At 44.7% G+C, this 19,695-nt stretch overlaps 1 protein-coding gene across 1 annotated transcript in view; it reads right to left on the bottom strand.

Moving 5' to 3' along the window:
• LOC127626731 (protein FAM53B-like) overlaps positions 1-19,695 on the bottom strand; it is a 30,903-nt gene that overhangs the window by 4,990 nt on the left and 6,218 nt on the right. Inside the window, exons 2-4 of the mRNA XM_052102712.1 lie at positions 6,958-7,129; positions 6,547-6,601; positions 389-1,065 (exon numbers count right to left, since the gene is read on the bottom strand). Coding sequence (XP_051958672.1) covers positions 389-1,065; positions 6,547-6,601; positions 6,958-7,032 — 807 coding nt within the window. The 5' untranslated portion in view covers positions 7,033-7,129. The remainder of the gene's footprint in view (positions 1-388; positions 1,066-6,546; positions 6,602-6,957; positions 7,130-19,695) is intronic.

Below are 19,695 nucleotides of genomic sequence, written 5' to 3'. Positions count from 1 at the left end.
TCACACAAAATAACTGTTCTAAAACCAAATGATATAAGGCCCTGTTTACAGCTTATATCAAATCTGGACTGATGTGATCACATGATAGTAACTATGGCAACGCCCTTTACACATGGTAGTAACTATGGCAACACAATACAACACGTATGTTCATGTAGAATTTCTCCTGAGCATAATTTAGTAATATAACCTCTGTGCTTTTGCATGATAGAGAACACAACTCAGGTCGCCATATTTGTGTGGTTTGAGTGAACGACACTTCGCGTGCCATAATTCAGCACATGCGTGTCCAGGAGAAGCTGAATATATGATGCTTGTCTTTTTCATCACTTATGATGATAAAATGCAAACAAATGAATATATAAGATAAGGAAAGTGAGAATGTCACCTGTGTCATCTTGAGCAGGTCGAGTGAAGGCCTCTGTTTGTGACTTTCTGCTGGTCTCCGGCGCTTCACGCCGATCTTCTTGTCATTGTGAACGCAGGGCTGCGATCGGCTGCGGGGGAGTCCGGTCACGCGGCGCACCAGCTCTGGGGTGGAGTCGGGCGAGCTGGCCTCTGACAGCACGCTGGGCTCCTGTGGGCAGATCCGTTCATGCGAGCAGTACGGCGTCCGCGGTGGTTCGGAGGAAGTGGGGAAAGAGAAGGCGTGGCCGAACGGCTCCAGTATGTTGGCGTGTGTGGGCAGACTAAAGCTGGAGCTGCGCTGTATCATGGGAAAACCAGATGGGCTGAAGGCGGACGGCGCTCCACGCTGAACGCTGCCCCCGCTGTGACACCGGCGCTTCTCCGCGCTCATCCACGTGCGGGAGCCCTGCGGTCGCCATGACGACCGGCAGCCGCTGAGCTCCTCGGAGCAGGACCTCGAGCGGCACTGGCGTTTGCTGGGTGGGGCCGTGCTACAAAGAGAGGGTGTTTCGCTCAGGCTGAGATCTCGCAGTAAACTGCTGATTGCGCCAGTGCTGCCCGCCTCACGAGTGGAACACGTCTCACGCATGCTGTCCCACAGGCTCTCCAGACTGGAGCCCACAGGTCGCTGCTGGATCCCAGACCACCGGCCAGAATCTACAACACACCAAACACACCCCATTTAACGATGGAAATAAACCAGTGAAATTTGAGGTCAGTTCTACTATTATATGTGTTTCTCTTTGGTTAGTACAGTTACGTGTGCTGTTAGACTCCTAGGATTCAGTCTTCTGTACATCCTCACAAATCAATGACACTTTTTCATGCTTAAAGAATAATAAGAAAATTATTTCCTACTTGCTATAATCTTAAATTGTTAGTTACGGAGCTCCTTAGAGGACAGGGTGATGTTTTTCCTGAAATAGTTTTGCATTCCCTCGCAAGAAATTTACCACAGTAACCATATTTTAACCATATTAACAGTGAAATCATAGTGATAATACAATTAAACGAAAACTAAGGGTAATAAAAATCTTAATTTTATAGTTATTATGGTTTTACTACTTTTTTTTCTATAGTAATATTGTAGTAACCATGACTATTGCTAATTTGGTTGGAAACCATGGATGTACAATAGTAATATTGTAACAATGGTAAACTGATTGCAATGGAATGCAAATCTTATTGCGACTGAAGGCAAACCTTATTATGACGGAATGCAAAACATATTGCGACTTAAGGCAAAACTTATTGTGACGGAAAGCAAATCTTACTGCGACTGAAGGCAAAACTTATTGCGAGGGAAGGCAAAACATACTGCGACTGAAGGCAAAACTTATTGTGACAGAAGGCAAAACTTATTGCGACTGAAGGCAAAACTTATTATGACGGAAGGCAAAACATATTGCGACTTAAGGCAAAACTTATTATGACGGAATGCAAAACATATTGCGACTTAAGGCAAAACTTATGACGGAATGCAAAACATATTGCGACTTAAGGCAAAACTTATTATGACGGAATGCAAAACATATTGCGACTTAAGGCAAAACTTATTGTGACGGAAGGCAAAACTTATTGTGACGGAAGGCAAAACTTATTGCGAGGGAAGGCAAATCTTATTGCGACTCAAGGCAAAACTTATTATGACGGAATGCAAAACATATTGCGACTTAAGGCAAAACTTATTGTGACGGAAGGCAAATCTTACTGCGACTGAAGGCAAAACTTATTGCGAGGGAAGGCAAAACATACTGCGACTGAAGGCAAAACTTATTGTGACGGAAGGCAAAACTTATTGCGAGGGAATGCAAAACATATTGCGACTGAAGGCAAAACTTACTATGACGGAAGGCAAAACATATTGCGACTTAAGGCAAAACTTATTATGACGGAATGCAAAACATATTGCGACTTAAGGCAAAACTTATGACGGAATGCAAAACATATTGCGACTTAAGGCAAAACTTATTATGACGGAATGCAAAACATATTGCGACTTAAGGCAAAACTTATTATGACGGAATGCAAAACATATTGCGACTTAAGGCAAAACTTATTATGACGGAATGCAAAACATATTGCGACTTAAGGCAAAACTTATGACGGAATGCAAAACATATTGCGACTTAAGGCAAAACTTATTATGACGGAATGCAAAACATATTGCGACTTAAGGCAAAACTTATTATGACGGAATGCAAAACATATTGCGACTTAAGGCAAAACTTATTGTGACGGAATGCAAAACATATTGCGACTGAAGGCAAAACTTATTGCGAGGGAAGGCAAAACATATTGCGACTGAAGGCAAAACTTATTATGACCGAATGCAAAACATATTGCGAATTAAGGCAAAACTTATTGTGACGGAATGCAAATCTTATTGCGACTGAAGGCAAAACTTATTGTGACGGAAGGCAAATCTTATTGCGACTGAAGGCAAAACTTATTGCGAGGGAAGGCAAAACATATTGCGACTGAAGGCAAAACTTATTGCGACAGAAGGCAAAACATATTGCGAGGGAAGGCAAAACTTATTGCGACTGAAGGCAAAACTTATTGCGACAGAAGGCAAAACATTGCGAGGGAAGGCAAAACATATTGCGACTGAAGGCAAAACTTATTGCGAGGGAAGGAAAAACTTATTGCGACGAAAGGCAAAACTTATTGCGAGGGAAGGCAAAAGTTATTGCGACGGAAGGCAAAAGTTATTGCGACGGAAGGCAAAACTTATTGCGACGGAAGGCAAAACTTATTGCGACTGAAGGCAAAACTTATTGCGACTGAAGGCAAAACTTATTGCGACGGAAGGCAAAACTTATTGCGACTGAAGGCAAAACTTATTGCGACGGAAGGCAAAACTTATTGCGACGGAATGCAAAACATATTGCGACTGAAGGCAAAACTTATTGCGAGGGAATGCAAAACTTATTGCGAGGGAAGGCAAAACTTATTGCGAGGGAAGGCAAAACATATTGCGAGGGAAGGCAAAACTTATTGCGACGGAAGGCAAAACATATTGCGAGGGAAGGCAAAACTTATTGCGACTGAAGGCAAAACTTATTGCGACTGAAGGCAAAACTTATTGCGACTGAAGGCAAAACTTATTGCGACAGAAGGCAAAACATATTGCGAGGGAAGGCAAAACATATTGCGACTGAAGGCAAAACTTATTGCGAGGGAAGGCAAAACTTATTGCGACGGAAGGCAAAACATATTGCGAGGGAAGGCAAAACATATTGCGAGGGAAGGCAAAACTTATTGCGACGGAAGGCAAAACGTATTGCGACGGAATGCAAAACTTATTGCGAGGGAAGGCAAAACATATTGCGACGGAAGGCAAAACTTATTGCGACGGAAGGCAAAACTTATTGCGAGGGAATGCAAAACTTATTGCGACGGAAGGCAAAACTTATTGCGAGGGAAGGCAAAACTTATTGCGACGGAAGGCAAAACTTATTGCGAGGGAATGCAAAACTTATTGCGACGGAAGGCAAAACTTATTGCGAGGGAAGGCAAAACTTATTGCGAGGGAATGCAAAACTTATTGCGAGACAAAACTCTTTCAGGAAAATAAATCCTGCCCTGTCCACTAAAGGGCTCCATAGTTTGTCAAAAACAGCAGAACATTCTTATATAATCCGGTCTGATTCCAGTAAATCACAGCACATGTGTGAACATCCATCAGACAGAACACTTCCAACAGAACAGAATCTTTCCTCTATGATGGAGCTTCATCTCTTCATGCATTTCACTTGATTCTTGAAGAAACATTACAGAGGAAACACAGAACAAGGAGCCAATTTTACAGGAAGGGTCTGTGGACATTCACAAACAACAGCAGCTCAAAACAAAAGAGACCAAAAATAGAGCCGTCTGATTGGTGGCCGGCTGCCAGGATGCTGAACATGTGTTCTGAGAGTATGTAATGGTTACTTCGAACACAAATCACTACAGACTTCAGTATGATGCTCTACGCCGGTCTGTCGGCCATTACTTTCAGGTTTACCGGGTTAAAGCAGCAGCAGCCCACCTGTGTGTGGACGGACATTTTTCTGAAGTCAAAAGCGAAAAACACTTTCGGTGTGGGCATCCAACAACACAAAAGGCAACCTACTCTGCACACACCGTTGTGGGCAAGAGGTTATGTGCCATCGCAGGCGCTCTGGTGCCAGGCAAACGGCAGCACAAAACACTATTGATTCGTTTTTGGTCTGTGGACTCTGAAAGACTAGCACCATTATTTCACTACCTCAGTGTTCTGTCAGGAGTTATTTTAGAGAACAATAGCTCTTGAGACAAACACTGGAGCGATGATAACACACAGCCAAAGCAGGACTTTCTGTGATGGTGTTTATACTGTGTGGAACTGCTTTACATTATTTACTCAACCTGGAGCATGAGACATGTACACAAGTCAACACAAGGAAGAACCCAGTAGTTTAGTTGTTCACAGTTAGTACAGAAATGCGATCGCGGGTGTTTATTAACTCTGAATCATTGGGATTGAATGTGTCAATCAGAGATTTATTATAAAGGTTGTTTAAGGACGTGTCAATGTACACCTGCATCAGACGCCATAAACATACCGTTTTTAGGTCGCTGTGTGAAGATAAACGAAGTTTGAAAGTTAGAAAAGTACGTCTTGAGATCCCTGCGTTCAGATTTGTGCTCCATCGAGCTGTGCTTGAATGTGCTTCTCATCTTGTGCCGTCTGCTGTCAGTACGTGTGTTTGTTCTCTGTATGAGCTGCTCGCTGTCTATACAGCTGGAGTTTCACTTACTGCCCCCTGGAGGAAACAGCTGGTACTACAAGTTTGAACTACTCTGGAATCTTCCTTATTGCGGTCCGGGGACATGATTATTTCAGGGTTGCTGCAGAGTTTTTAAAATAAAATTGAACCCTTTTCAAGACCTGAACAAATAAAATGAATACTGTATTCCCATACCAAAACAAACCCAAACAATCCCAAAACCAATCATGTATCGCAGACTCTTATGCGGAGTGTACACTACGTGATTTTAGGCACGATTTCTATTCGCCGACAGTTTTGTGGAGATCGCCAACAAAAGCATGAAATCATTGGCAAATAGGAGCTTGCACCCGTGAGCGGCGATCGCAACGTCTTTGAAAGTCGTGTAGTCTGTAAGAGGCACTAATTAAACAGGCAGGACACAATCAACGTGACCTTAACATTGATTATGAGTAAAACAGGAAATATGCAAGTTTAATATACTCAAGACATGTTTTATACAAACATACACGCACGTGAACACACACGCACGCACGCACACACGCATGCGCGCACACACCATAGACTGTAAAAAAAGATGGCCGACGCCCCTTCGCTCTTTTCCATTGGTGAGAACTGAAGCCGCCAATGTCCCGATATGGCGCTGACATCTTGGGACTTGAGTCTGCGCAGTTGCGATTTCGGGACCAGACCTGCGCAGTAGTGAGCAGGAAGTAAAGCCGCGAAATCAAGGACCCGCCCTCACTCTCGCTGAATCAATCGCAAGCACACGCCCCTTTTGACTTATGACGGTGTGAAATAATTAATTATAGAAATGTAGATATTAAATTTAAAGCTCCAATCTCCTCAGTCCTCCGAAGAGCCCGAAAAAAAGTCCGTTGGTGCTTCAGTGACTACTTCAGTGAGAACCTGTCAATCACAGCTGTCAATCATGATGTCACAGCAGCGTTTTTATAGCATCAAATAACTAAAAACAAACTTATTTTGAAAACAAACACTTGAAATGACATCAACGTGATAGAAACGACAGTAAATGACAGAAACTATCTTTGGAAAAAAGATATGTGAAGTGTAATTTAATTGTTTAGTTGGTCTCACGTCCTGTTGAATAACATGGGGAGGCGGGGTTTATGACCTATACTAGGACCAGCCACCGGGGGGCGATCGAGACGATTTGGCTTCACTTTTGAGGGCTTGTGCGGCACACTTGGTGGACTCCAATCAAGTTTAGAAACATCTCAAGGATGATTAGTGGAAACAGGAACACCTGAGCTCAATTTTCAGTGTCATGGCAAAGGGTGTGAATACTTACGAACATGTGATTTATTTCATTTTTTATTTTTTAATAAATTTGACATTTTAATAAATAAAAGACACTTACCCATGATTCCACAGGAGAGGAGGGCCGTTCCTTGGCTCATGTTTGGCGGCTCGTGCTGCAAAACAGACAGATCAGAGGAGCATCCAGAACCAAGACCCCCTGAACAACAGAAACCCATGACAGGAAACCCAAACACCCGCCCGCCTCTCCGTTTGCACATCATGCAAACCACAAACACACGCTAGCTGCAGTGCATGTGTGCACGCTGCTCCAGAATGAGCATGTGGATTAACAGATTCGATCAGTCTTGTGAGGAGTTTCATAATTAGCATTAATTCACAATTAGCGAGTAGAACAAATATCCATTTAGCTCAATATATACCTGCACCTTCAAGTCAACGTGAAAAAGTCCAAATTAGACCAGGAACGTGTGCTGAGAATGCAAAGAATCAATATGTCACGTTCACTCACCAGCTGCGGGGACTCTTGGGACGTTACATCATCGACGGGCTTCTTGTCCAGTGTTTTAGTGTGAATAATCACCATGGCAACACACGTGTGTGCCACAGTCCATTCCAGTGCAGGAGAGTTCTGGTGAAGCTCATGTTCAGGTGTAGTCCTGACCCGACCCACACCACGACGTCTGGACACAACAACAGAAGAGAGGCACCTTGATGAACAGGGTTTGGGGTTTTTATTCCCGTACTTCAGCTCATATAAACCACACAAGCGGAGTGAAATGTTTCACACGGGTCACATGACCCTGCTTAAAGTCTCCGTATAGGGAAGTCAGACATATGAGGTTTCATGTGAATGCTTAGGCTGAGATAATCATCACTTCTGCATTTATGTTACTTAAAATAACTAAATAAGGCTTTAAAACATTCGCGCTGATAATGAGCGCCCCCTAGAGGTCATGGGTAGAAATACTGCTATCAAAATAAAAGTCCTTCACATTAGTACATAAATGGGCAAGTCATATATCAAATGAAAGCTCTCATTCTCAGGAATGTGACTGTGATAGTTATTTTGTTGCATTATTAATACAGTTTAAAAGATTTTCAAAAGAATCACCAAGAGAAATATGATTTCTGTCAAATGCATCAAATACAACGTCTTATTCATCCATTGATCACGGCTGCTGTAAGCCCCAAATAGCTAATAACCTTATATCTGCTACCATGTGTCTTTTAAGAATTAGGCATTGTTTACATGTCTGTGAGCTCGCTTGTGTGAATAACCCAATATTATACCTTAGATATCCAGAACAAAATATGCCACCCAGCAGGAAAAGCATGCAAAATAAATCATCAGAAAGATTTTATTGACAATTGATGATTAAATGTTATATATTATCACAAAGGGGAGGATCTCAGCTTTCTAATGACACCTAGATTGAGCTTGTAGTCCACTCAGAGGCCGAGAGATTCAATGAAATAATGAGGGTGTTGCATGAAATGAGAATTATGGTGCGTTCACATACAACGCGCGAGTTTGACCGCTGGAGTATAAACGTGTGTTTAAACTGGCGTTCCTTCGAGTAATGCAAACCCGCGAGTATTCCCCCATCTCTTCCGGAAAAGGACAGGGGGAGGGGCTTCAATGTGTTAGAGCGCCTCCTACAGTTCACATCTGTGAGGGGTATAATGTGTTAGAGCGCCCCCTACAGTTCACATCTGTGAGGGGTATAATGTGTTAGAGCGCCCCCTACAGTTCACATCTGTGAGGGGTATAATGTGTTAGAGCGCCCCCAACAGTTCACATCTGTGAGGGGTATAATGTGTTAGAGCGCCCCCTACAGTTCACATCTGTGAGGGGTATAATGTGTTAGAGCGCCCCCTACAGTTCACATCTGTGAGGGGTATAATGTGTTAGAGCGCCCCCTACAGTTCACATCTGTGAGGGGTATAATGTGTTAGAGCGCCTCCTACAGTTCACATCTGTGAGGGGTATAATGTGTTAGAGCGCCCCCAACAGTTCACATCTGTGAGGGGTATAATGTGTTACAGTGCCCATAAAAAAGCCAATACATTTGTGACACACACACACACATGCACTCACACACATGCGTGACGTTTAATGGAGGCGTGTGTGCACACATGTGCAGACTCATGGGGATTGTGGGGCAGAGATAGAGCTCTATCTGACTCCACACTTCAGCACATTTCCTCTGTGATATGAGTTAAAGAGAACAGACAAATATGAACATTTCCTCACCCTTCTGTCATTTAGAAGAGGGTTTATCAAACTGTGGTCCGGGGACCCCCCGGGGGGCCGCACGGGGTCCACAAAACATTTCACAGGGGAAAAAAAAAGTCTTAAATGTTGAAATTATTCAAGTTTCATTCTGAAAGCGCCAAATTAATCACAATTTCTTTCTTTTATATTGACAGTCATAGCAATATGAAATGCTCCTATAAACTGGAATACTGTAATTACGTATATTATAATAATAAATCTTATTTGTCAGAAATGGGGGTTGTAATTATTGCACTATTCTCTGTTAAACTGCTTTGAAATTTGTTTGTTTTGTTTTTAATACTGAATTTAATAATGTTTAAATATTGAATTTAAAATGTTATATACGTCTATAATTACAACTTCCAGTTAATTTAACAAATTATTTTGGCTTCAGTACAATATAAAAGCCAATTATTTCATTTTGCAAACAAAAAAATCTACATAATATCATATTTACTGGTTTTATCACACAGGGGTCCCTCACAAGGGGATCATCACATTTGGGGGTCCTTGGCACAAAAAAAGTTTGAAATCCCCTAATGTAGAACACACAGGAAGTAATTATACACCGATCAGCCACATTAAAATCATCTGTCTAATATTGTGTAGGTCCCCTCGTGATGCCAAACCAGCACCAACCCACATCAGAACCGCATTCAGAGATGATCTTATTCAGCACGATTGTACAGAGGGGTTATCTGAGTTACTGTAGACTAGGGATGGGCGATATCTTATCGTTTGCGATATATCGTTGAAAATTCTCCTCACGATAATAACGATAAGTCTAGTTGATGACGTAGTTTTGTGCGCGCGCGCGATTCACTGTTCACGTGCGGAGTGAAAACAAGCATGGCGGAAGGCGGACGTGAGGCTGAGGAGGAGCTTGTTGTTAAGAGAGGAGCTACCTCCACAATTTGGAACTGGTTTGGTTACAGAAAATCAGATGAGGAGCAAACTACCGTAATATGCAAAGTTTGTAGTAAAACGGTGGTTACAAAGAGTGGAAACACGTCCAATTTGTTCCACCATCTGAAACACAAACCAGAGTATGACGAATGTCTGAAGATACGCGAGGCAACGGAGGCGAAAACTACAAGTGGACCTAGGGTTAAGAAATTATAGAAATTATATTTTACATTCTAAGAGTGTGTTTCACTCTGAACTTCTTTACTTTATCAGGATTTATTTGCAGTTGTAATTTTGAAACACAACTGAAGACATGGTTGGTGATTGTTACTTTTGCTGTTTGCTTTGCACTATTTTTCCACCATGAGAGTATAAATAAATAAAGAATCTGTGTTTACATTTTAAACTTGTAATTGATTTGAATTATTATTATTGTGTAATTGTTGTTGTGTGATGTTTTTCAGCACAGTCACTGAAACACAACTTAAACATAACATAATCTGATATTTTACAGAAGAAAATAATTTATCGTCATTTGTATCGTTATCGCAATAAATCCCTGAAATTATCGTGATAAATTTTTTAGGCCATATCGCCCATCCCTACTGTAGACTTTACCAGTTAAACCAGTCTGACCATTCCCTGTTGATCTCTCATCATGAACAGGTGTTTCATACACAGAACTGACCATCACTCGATGTGTTTCATTCAGAGTAAATTCTAGAGACTGTTGTGTGTGAAAATCCCAGAAATACTCAAACCAGCCTGTCTGACACCAACAATCATCCATCCACACTGCCATTTTCATACATTTAACTCTGCACCGCTTAAATCCACACAATGGCGCTCCACACAACGCAGAATAACGGCAATCCACACAACGCAGAATAACGGAGCTCCACACAACGCAGAATAACGGCAATCCACACAACGCAGAATAACGGAGCTCCACACAACGCAGAATAACGGCAATCCACACAACGCAGAATAACGGAGCTCCACACAACCCAGAATAACGGAGCTCCACACAACGCAGAATAACGGCAATCCACACAACGCAGAATAACGGAGCTCCACACAACCCAGAATAACGGAGCTCCACACAACGCAGAATAACGGAGCTCCACACAACGCAGAATAACAGCAATCCACACAACGCAGAATAACGGCAATCCACACAACACAGAATAACGGAGCTCCACACAACGCAGAATAACGGAGCTCCACACAACGCAGAATAACGGCAATCCACACAACGCAGAATAACGGAGCTCCACACAACGCAGAATAACGGCAATCCACACAACGCAGAATAACGGCGCTCCACACAACGCAGAATAACGGAGCTCCACACAACGCAGAATAACGGCAATCCACACAACGCAGAATAACGGCAATCCACACAACGCAGAATAACGGCAATCCACACAACGCAGAATAACGGAGCTCCACACAACGCAGAATAACGGCGCTCCACACAACGCAGAATAACGGAGCTCCACACAACGCAGAATAACGGCGCTCCACACAACGCAGAATAACGGAGCTCCACACAACGCAGAATAACGGAACTCCACACAACACAGAATAACGGCAATCCACACAACACAGAATAACGGAGCGCCACACAACGCAGAATAACGGCAATCCACACAACGCAGAATAACGGCGCTCCACACAACGCAGAATAACGGCAATCCACACAACGCGGAATAACGGCGCTCCACACAACACAGAATAACAGCAATCCACACAACGCAGAATAACGGCAATCCACACAACGCAGAATAACGGCGCTCCACACAACACAGAATAACAGCAATCCACACAACGCAGAATAACGGCAATCCACACAACGCAGAATAACGGCAATCCACACAACGCAGAATAACGGCGCTCCACACAACGCAGAATAACGGCAATCCACAACGCAGAATAACAGCAATCCACACAACACAGAATAACGGCAATCCACACAACGCAGAATAACGGCGCTCCACACAACGCAGAATAACGGCAATCCACAACGCAGAATAACAGCAATCCACACAACGCAGAATAACGGAGCTCCACACAACGCAGAATAACGGAGCTCCACACAACGCAGAATAACGGCAATCCACACAACGCAGAATAACGGCAATCCACACAACGCAGAATAACGGAGCTCCACACAACGCAGAATAACGGAGCTCCACACAACGCAGAATAACGACGCTCCACACAACGCAGAATAACGGAGCTCCACACAACGCAGAATAACGGCAATCCACACAACGCAGAATAACGGAGCTCCACACAACGCAGAATAACGGCAATCCACACAACGCAGAATAACGGAGCTCCACACAACGCAGAATAATGGCAATCCACACAACGCAGAATAACGGAGCTCCACACAACGCAGAATAACGGCAATCCACACAACGCAGAATAACGGAGCTCCACACAACGCAGAATAACGACGCTCCACACAACGCAGAATAACGGCAATCCACACAACGCAGAATAACGGCAATCCACACAACGCAGAATAACGGAGCTCCACACAACGCAGAATAACGGAGCTCCACACAACGCAGAATAACGGCGCTCCACACAACGCAGAATAACGGCAATCCACACAACGCAGAATAACGGAGCTCCACACAACGCAGAATAACGGCGCTCCACACAACGCAGAATAACGGCGCTCCACACAACGCAGAATAACGGAGCTCCACACAACGCAGAATAACGGAGCTCCACACAACGCAGAATAACGGAGCTCCACACAACGCAGAATAACGGAGCTCCACACAACGCAGAATAACGGCGCTCCACACAACACAGAATAACGGCAATCCACACAACACAGAATAACGGCGCTCCACACAACGCAGAATAACGGCGCTCCACACAACACAGAATAACGGCAATCCACACAACGCAGAATAACGGCGCTCCACACAACGCAGAATAACGGCGCTCCACACAACACAGAATAACGGCAATCCACACAACACAGAATAACGGAGCTCCACACAACGCAGAATAACGGCAATCCACACAACGCAGAATAACGGCGCTCCACACAACGCAGAATAACGGCAATCCACACAACGCAGAATAACGGCAATCCACACAACGCAGAATAACGGCAATCCACACAACGCAGAATAACGGCGCTCCACACAACGCAGAATAACGGCAATCCACAACGCAGAATAACGGCAATCCACACAACGCAGAATAACGGCAATCCACACAACGCAGAATAACGGCGCTCCACACAACGCAGAATAACGGCAATCCACAACGCAGAATAACAGCAATCCACACAACGCAGAATAACAGCAATCCACACAACGCAGAATAACGGAGCTCCACACAACGCAGAATAACGGAGCTCCACACAACGCAGAATAACGGCAATCCACACAACGCAGAATAACGGCAATCCACACAACGCAGAATAACGGCAATCCACACAACGCAGAATAACGGAGCTCCACACAACGCAGAATAACGGAGCTCCACACAACGCAGAATAACGGAGCTCCACACAACGCAGAATAACGACGCTCCACACAACGCAGAATAACGGAGCTCCACACAACCCAGAATAACGGCAATCCACACAACGCAGAATAACGGAGCTCCACACAACGCAGAATAACGGCAATCCACACAACGCAGAATAACGGAGCTCCACACAACGCAGAATAACGGCAATCCACACAACGCAGAATAACGGAGCTCCACACAACGCAGAATAACGGAGCTCCACACAACGCAGAATAACGGCAATCCACACAACGCAGAATAACGGAGCTCCACACAACGCAGAATAACGGCAATCCACAACGCAGAATAACGGAGCTCCACACAACGCAGAATAACGGAGCTCCACACAACGCAGAATAACGGAGCTCCACACAACGCAGAATAACGGCGCTCCACACAACGCAGAATAACGGCGCTCCACACAACGCAGAATAACGGCGCTCCACACAACGCAGAATAACGGCAATCCACACAACGCAGAATAACGGCGCGCCACACAACGCAGAATAACGGCAATCCACACAACGCAGAATAACGGCGCTCCACACAACGCAGAATAACGGCGCGCCACACAACGCAGAATAACGGCAATCCACACAACGCAGAATAACGGCGCGCCACACAACGCAGAATAACGGCAATCCACACAACGCAGAATAACGGCGCTCCACACAATGCAGAATAACGGCGCGCCACACAACGCAGAATAACGGCGCTCTACACAACGGCGCTCCACACAACGAGAGATGAGCGGGGGTGAGAGACTGCGGCGGGTGTGAGAGAGGGTGAGAGACCAGCGGAGGTGAGAGACTAGCGGGGGTGAGAGAGACGGCGGTGTGAGAGACTAGCGGGGGTGAGAGAGACGGCGGTGTGAGAGACTAGCCTAAAACATAACGTGAGTGTTTAGATGAGAGATTAATGTTTGATTTAATACTCACTTTATTGGAAGGCTGTTAACATTTATATCAGAAAACATGTCAAACTTAGATTTGGGTCACTTCCCCTATTAGATGAGGACTAAAACTATTAGCATCACGTCATTGACCCAGGAATATTGCAATTATTTTTAGATAATCACACTGAAGCTCTAGTTTATATTCATTTTCCTTCCTTTTCCAAAAGAATGCATTGAGAAGACAACATTAGATCAAGAGCATATCATGAAAGCACAAGACTCTGGCACACGTGATGTTCCACGAGCAGCAAACTGAGGAATTCTTCACTGACACGGTGTGATTGAGGCGCATAATTCATGCCTCTGCTCTCGTAAATCATCAGCTTCTGGCACGTGAAAGACCGTCGTCCTCGTGCAAATTATAGTCATTGAGCCACAGAGACAAACAGGATAAAAAAGGCCCAGAAAACATGATGAGACCATTGAGAGAATCACAAAATAAAGATCTGAATGTGGGAAAGAGTCAGAGATCCAGGAACGTTTCTCACTATAAAAACACTGAAGATTGAAGGGGAGATGAAGGAGAACCTCCAGGGCTGAATGGGTCGACACGGGTGTTTTGGGTGTACTTTGTCACGGTGAATGCTGTGAACACACCCTTGAATGCTAACGTTACAACCCCCCCCCCGACATTCCCAGAATTCTGCTCATTCTGCACATAAATCTCCTAAAAACCACAAGCATGAACTGAAAACCCCTCCAGAAGAGGGCAAAACCGCAGCTGTACATTTAGCGCTCGCCTGGCGTTGCTCACGGTGAGGATTCGCGCTGAACCAATTCGTCATGTGAGCTCTCTTCACGGTTCGGGCCAAACCAAACTCAAGGAGTGCGAGAGGCGCGGCCGCGGGCCGTTTCTGAGGTCGGCCAACACTGTGGCGGCTCCGATTGTGAAACACACATAAAAATAAAGGTCAAAGAGGAGCGTTTATAGGCCTTCGAGCGCGTTCATGTGCCAATGGACTACCAAACCGAGTTCATCACGTACACAATAGCAGCGTAAAGGACACGGCACCAGGGAAGGGGAAGAATGTGCAAACGCTTTCATGAGACGCATCAGCTTGACCACTTAACACTCGACTACATACCTGCGACTGCTCGCAAACATGTGACAACTATAAACATGCTATAAACATGCCAAAAGAAGCCACACTGCACAACGCCGCACTCACACAATGCCGCACAGCACAACGCAGCACAACACAACGCCACACCGCACGACGCAGCACAGCACGACGCAGCACAGCACGACGCAGCACAGCACAACGCAGCACCGCACAACACAGCGCAGCACAGCACAACACCACACAACACACAACGCAGCACCGCACAACACAGCGCAGCACAATGCAGCACAACACAACGCCACACCGCACGACGCAGCACAACACAACGCCACACCGCACGACGCAGCACAGCACGACGCAGCACAGCACAACGCAGCACCGCACAACACAGCGCAGCACAGCACAACACCACACAACGCAGCACCGCACAACACAGCGCAGCACAACGCAGCACAACACAACGCCACACCGCACGACGCAGCACAGCACAACGCAGCACAACACACAACGCAGCACCGCACAACACAGCGCAGCACAATGCAGCACAGCACAACGCAGCACAACACAACGCCACACCGCACGACGCAGCACAACACCACACAACACACAACGCAGCACCGCACAACACAGCGCAGCACAATGCAGCACAACACAGCGCCGCACAACACAACGCAGCACCGCACGCGCACAACGCAGCTCAGCATCGCACAACGCAGCGCAGCACAGCACAATGCAGCACAGCACAACGCAGCACCGCACAACGCAGCACAATGCCGCACAACACAACGGCGCAGACGCACAACGCAGCACAGCACGACATTGTTAATTGTAAGAAACTATGTAGTTGAATTTCATAGCAAAAATATTCATATAAGTAGGTAGAGAGAGTAGGGAGAGCGACTTGATTGCGTCATTCACGTTCATCATGAAGTGGGCGATCGCTGCAGAGCTCTTTTGGTGCACTTTGTTCGCCACGATTGGTGATCTTTCTCTGCTGCATCATGAGTGGTGTAATTCCTCTATTAAACATTATTTTTAAAAATGCCAATAGACGCATATTTTTCTGTAAAAACGGCTAAAATGACGCAGTCTGGCGGCTTCAAACGAACCATATACGAACGTTTAATAACGGCGGAGCTCGTGGTATGTCTATCTTCAAACGTTTACAAGTTATTGCTAAAAATAGAAAGGATTGTTTTTCTTCTGGAACATCTGACTGTTGCGCTCACTGACGTCACACACTTCATATATGAATATATATGAACGTAAATTAGATTTGAGGGCTACAGTGGAAGGGAAGATTTTCAGTGAATCGTGACTTAAATTTACATTTCTGCATTTGGCAGATGCTTTTATCCAAAGTGACTTACAGTGCACTTATTACAGGGACAATCCCCCCGGAGCAACCTGGAGTTAAGTGTCTTACTCAAGGACACAATGGTGGTGACTGTGGGGATGAAACCAGTGACCTTCTGAGTACCAGTGTATTATACAGAGCACTTATTACAGGGACAATCCCCCCGGAGCAACCTGGAGTTAAGTGCCTTACTCAAGGACACAATGGTGGTGACTGTGGGGATCAAACCAGCAACCTTCTGAGTACCAATGTATTATACAGAGCACTTATTACAGGGACAATCCCCCCGGAGCAACCTGGAGTTAAGTGCCTTACTCAAGGACACAATGGTGGTGACTGTGGGGATCAAACCAGCAACCTTCTGATTACCAGTTATGTGCTTTAGCCCACTATGCCACCAACACTCACAATGAGTGCTAAACTGCTATCGCAGTTTCAGAAGACTTGAAAAGTTGTGCTGATAAGTCCCGTGGACTGACTACATCGTACTTAAAAATAAAGGCTTATTTTACAGCTGAAACGTAAAAGAATCGTCCTTTTAGTTCAGTAGGAAATGTGCGCTCGTGCGAGCTCGGGCAAATCATGCCCTTCTCAGGGCCTGTCGACATTGAATAAAAAAACAGAACTAACCATCTATAACTGAAAACGAACATGCTCATAAAAATCATATAATCTTTATTGACCATGGGATTCATGATGGGAACTTCCCCCGCCATGCGTGTTTACGGTGGCATCCGTATCGTGTCCTAGTTCACAGAACACAACCGCTGCATGTGCAATCACACAAGAGTTGTGAGAGCGTTCACGAGTCCAAAGGCCCTTCAGCGGATCAAACTCAACTTCTTCTGAAAACAACAGATGGTGAAAACACAAATGTAATAAGTGAAGGCTTTTCAAACACTGACTGAAACATCATGTTTTGTACATGTTGACATCTTGGGTTAAAGAGAAGCAGTTAATTGTGCACAACATGTTCAGTGTTCTCTTCTATTACCCAGATACACCCAACTATTCACCACCATGAGCCTAAACAATTCTCCACAATAGGACATTAATTTGCCCCGGGAAATGTTGCCGTGTTCCTGAGAACACACACACACACCTCTGTAAACACGACTAATCAAGATTTTTCAAAAGGGTGAAAGAAATGAAACCACAGCCGGCTGGTTTGGTTGGAACAGACTAACCTTTCACTGCAGGTTCTGCAAACGGGCTGCTCGCCAGTTCAGCGGAAAATGACGGCTTGAGGTTAGAAACACACGCACACACATTTACACCAACAACCTGGTCTTCCCCAAGAACTGATTCTGCTCATTAAACCAGACTTACAGCCACAACATTTAAAGAGGAATCATTACGACCGCACTGACAACTTAACAAGCCTATAAAATATCTGTCACTGCAGTAAAAGTGATGATTGCAGATCAACACAAATCTTTCATGCGAGTTTCCTCTGTGCAGATATGAACCAACAAAACCTCATTTGCATGATCTGATCAGAACCAACATGATAGAGCAAATCTACACTAAAGGAAAGAATGTAGGGCTGGGGAATGTAACATTTGCGTTCCGTCGCGATACGTTTTGCGTTCCCTCGCGATGAGATTTGCGTTCCCTCGCGATACGTTTTGCGTTCCCTCGCGATAACGTTTGCGTTCCCTCGCGATGAGATTTGCGTTCCCTCGTGATAACTTTTGCGTTCCCTCGCGATAACTTTTGCGTTCCCTTGCGATAACTTTTGCGTTCCCTCGCGATAACTTTTGCGTTCCCTCGCGATAAGATTTGCGTTCCCTCGTGATAACTTTTGCGTTCCCTCGAGATAACTTTTGCGTTCCCTCGCGATAACTTTTGCGTTCCCTCGCGATAACTTTTGCGTTCCCTCGCGATAAGATTTGCGTTCCCTCGCGATAAGATTTGCCTTCCCTCGCGATGAGATTTGCGTTCCCTCGCGATAACTTTTGCGTTCCTCGCGATAAGATTTGCGTTCCCTCGCGATGAGATTTGCGTTCCCTCGTGATAACTTTTGCGTTCCCTCGCGATAACTTTTGCGTTCCCTCGCAATAACTTTTGCGTTCCCTCGCGATAACTTTTGCGTTCCCTCGCGATAAGATTTGCGTTCCCTCGCGATGAGATTTGCGTTCCCTCGTGATAACTTTTGCGTTCCCTCGCGATAACTTTTGCGTTCCCTCGCAATAACTTTTGCGTTCCCTCGCGATAAGATTTGCGTTCCCTCGCGATAAGATTTGCCTTCCCTTGCGATAACTTTTGCGTTCCCTCGCGATAAGATTTGCGTTCCCTCGCGATAAGATTTGCCTTCCCTTGCTATAAGTTCTGCGTTCCCTTGCGATAAGATTTGCCTTCCCTTGCTATAAGTTCTGCGTTCCCTCGCAACAAGATTTGAGTTCCATTGCGATACGTTTTGCGTTCCCTCAGGATAATTTTTTATTTCCTCGTAATAGTTTTGCTTTCTTTGGCAATAGTTTTGAGTAGTGATGGACCAATATGGGTTTTTAATGGCCGATGCAGGGTGGCCGCTAGGCCGATACAATGCCGAAATATCACATAATTTATTAAAGTAAATAAACATAAAATTGATAAAAAATAATTATAAACTCTTTTTTAGCACTATATTTACTCAATTTCACACAAAACTAAAAAATGATATTGTATTTTAAATGGTAGGTAGCAGTTTCTTCTGATTTCTGTTTAGTCAAATTTGAGTAATTTACTTGCACATGAAGAAATTGTTCATATAATAGGAAGAAGGAAATAACAGTACACACAGTAGTCCAGCAACCATCCATGGCATGTGCGCATTAATAATCGCATTTTCTCAAAAAATACCAAATCAAACCAGTTGTACATACAGTGAATAAGTAATTTACTTATTGCACACGCACTTTTACTTTGAAGTTGCTCTCATGTGCTCGTGTGGATCCGGCGAGCAGCAATCTCCTGACAGATTAAACGGCCTGGATCACCTGCATGGTTCGTGACCACCGACTCATGATTTGTGAATCTGAGGAAACTTTGATCCCGATCCTAAAATGTTTTATGATAGATGATAGAATACACTCAGAGGAAGATATTAGATGAGCGATTGAAGGGAAGAAAACGCTGGATTTTCATGAATTACTGTT

The sequence above is a fragment of the Xyrauchen texanus genome, chromosome 33 (assembly GCF_025860055.1).
Source record: "Xyrauchen texanus isolate HMW12.3.18 chromosome 33, RBS_HiC_50CHRs, whole genome shotgun sequence".
In the NCBI taxonomy this organism is placed as follows: domain Eukaryota; kingdom Metazoa; phylum Chordata; class Actinopteri; order Cypriniformes; family Catostomidae; genus Xyrauchen; species Xyrauchen texanus.
The sequence above is the reverse complement of the archived record's forward strand: the minus strand, read 5'-3'. Positions and strand labels throughout refer to the sequence as shown.